Here is a 1,424-nt window from a genome sequence, read left to right as displayed (position 1 = left end):
TAATAAACTGTGTTTAGTCAAGGAAGGGTGAAGACAGTCAAGAGAACTAAAACCAAAAACAAGGAAAAAATAAAAAGAAAGAATGAAAGAAAATTACTTTAAAGGAGGTAAGAAGGTATGTGAAGTTTAAAGTGATATGGATTAAAAAGCACTTGTTTTAACATATTAGTATAATATATACAAAGACTAAGTAAATGTTGAAGGAGAAATAAAGAAAATTATAATCACTGGTTTAAAAATGTATTTAGAGAGTGCACTGCGGCACAATGGGCGCTGTGCACTCCGTGTCCAGGGAGGTGCGCGAACTCGAGGGCAAGACCGGCTTCTCCTTCGACCAGATTGACCATCTCCATTGGAGGTTTAAGAAGCTGAGCAGAGACCAGCCCACCATTCGCAAAGAGAACTTCAACCGCATCTCCGACCTGGAGTTCAACCCGATCCGATACAGAATCGTCCGTGCCTTCTTTGACAACAGAAACCTGCGCAGAGGGCCCAGCGGCCTGGCCGAGGAGATCAACTTCGAGGACTTCCTGACCATCAGGTCCTACTTCTGGCCCATCGACGTCTCCATGGACGAGGAGCAGGTGGAGCTGTGTTGGAAGGAGAAGCTGAGATTTCTGTTCCACATGTATGACTCCGACAGCGACGGGAGGATCTCACTGGAAGAATATAAAAATGTGGTAGAGGAGCTGTTCTCAGGAAACCCCCACATGGAGAAGGAGTCTGCTCATTTCGTCACAGAAGGGGCCATGATGGAGGCGGCCAATGTCTGCGTGGGCCAGATGGAGCCAGACCAGGTGTATGAGGGGATCACCTTCGAAGATTTCCAGAAGATCTGGCAGGGGAGCGACATCGAGACCAAGATGCACGTCCGCCTCCTGAACGGGGAGACTATGGCGCTGTGCCACTGACCGGCCACCCGTCCGTCACCTCTCTGCAGTGGGGATGCCCCCACGTCGCCTTGAGCAGGGCGGCCATGGGTGGCCTTCAGCCACAGCCCCTGCACACCTCCACCTGCCTGTCAGCTACCTGGCTCTCCCCGTGCTCCTGTGGGCTGGGCTGGGGGGAACACTCCTGTTTTTACCTCGAATAAAATGTGAGTTTGTTAATGGGGAAAAAATGTATTTAAAATATTGAAAATTCTGCAAGTAATAGTTTGAGATAGCAAACCAAAGAAATAATACACACACAAACGCATAGCACCAGGAGGAAAAAAAAAGAGCTTATAATTGCATGCCAAATGTATTTTCTCCTAGCATGTGGGATGTTTTAGTTGGCTAGTGCTGCTGTAACATAAATATCACAAGTGGGTAGAACAAAAACTTATTTTCTTACTCTTCAGGCTGTTAAAAATCCAAATTCAGGCTTATCTCTAGGGAGAATTTTTTCCTTTGTCTATTTCAGTTATTTTAACTGCCTTGGGC

The 1,424-nt window shown here is 46.8% G+C and overlaps 1 protein-coding gene across 2 annotated transcripts; it reads left to right on the top strand.

Annotated features, from left to right (window-relative positions):
- The first annotated feature begins 266 nt into the window (after positions 1–266).
- LOC102870984 (calcineurin B homologous protein 3-like) lies at positions 267–911 on the top strand. 2 transcript variants are annotated; one of them, XM_006892824.1, is made up of 2 exons: positions 267–389; positions 471–911. In XM_006892824.1, the coding sequence occupies exons 1-2, from the start codon at positions 267–269 to the stop codon at positions 909–911; spliced, it is 564 nt and encodes a 187-aa protein (XP_006892886.1). The 2 variants fall into 2 exon arrangements, with proteins under 2 accessions (XP_006892886.1, XP_006892885.1); XM_006892823.1 differs by having other exon boundaries at positions 267–911.
- The last annotated feature ends 513 nt before the right edge of the window (positions 912–1,424 follow it).

Source organism: Elephantulus edwardii, unplaced genomic scaffold (genome assembly GCF_000299155.1).
Source record: "Elephantulus edwardii isolate Elephantulus edwardi_28Jun2011 unplaced genomic scaffold, EleEdw1.0 scaffold00120, whole genome shotgun sequence".
Lineage (NCBI taxonomy): Eukaryota > Metazoa > Chordata > Mammalia > Macroscelidea > Macroscelididae > Elephantulus > Elephantulus edwardii.
This window is presented reverse-complemented; position numbering and strand designations above follow the sequence as displayed.

Bases quoted from the DNA above. Each gene is read 5' to 3' on its own strand.
- LOC102870984 (XM_006892823.1), top strand. From the start codon at position 267: ATGGGCGCTGTGCACTCCGTGTCCAGGGAGGTGCGCGAACTCGAGGGC.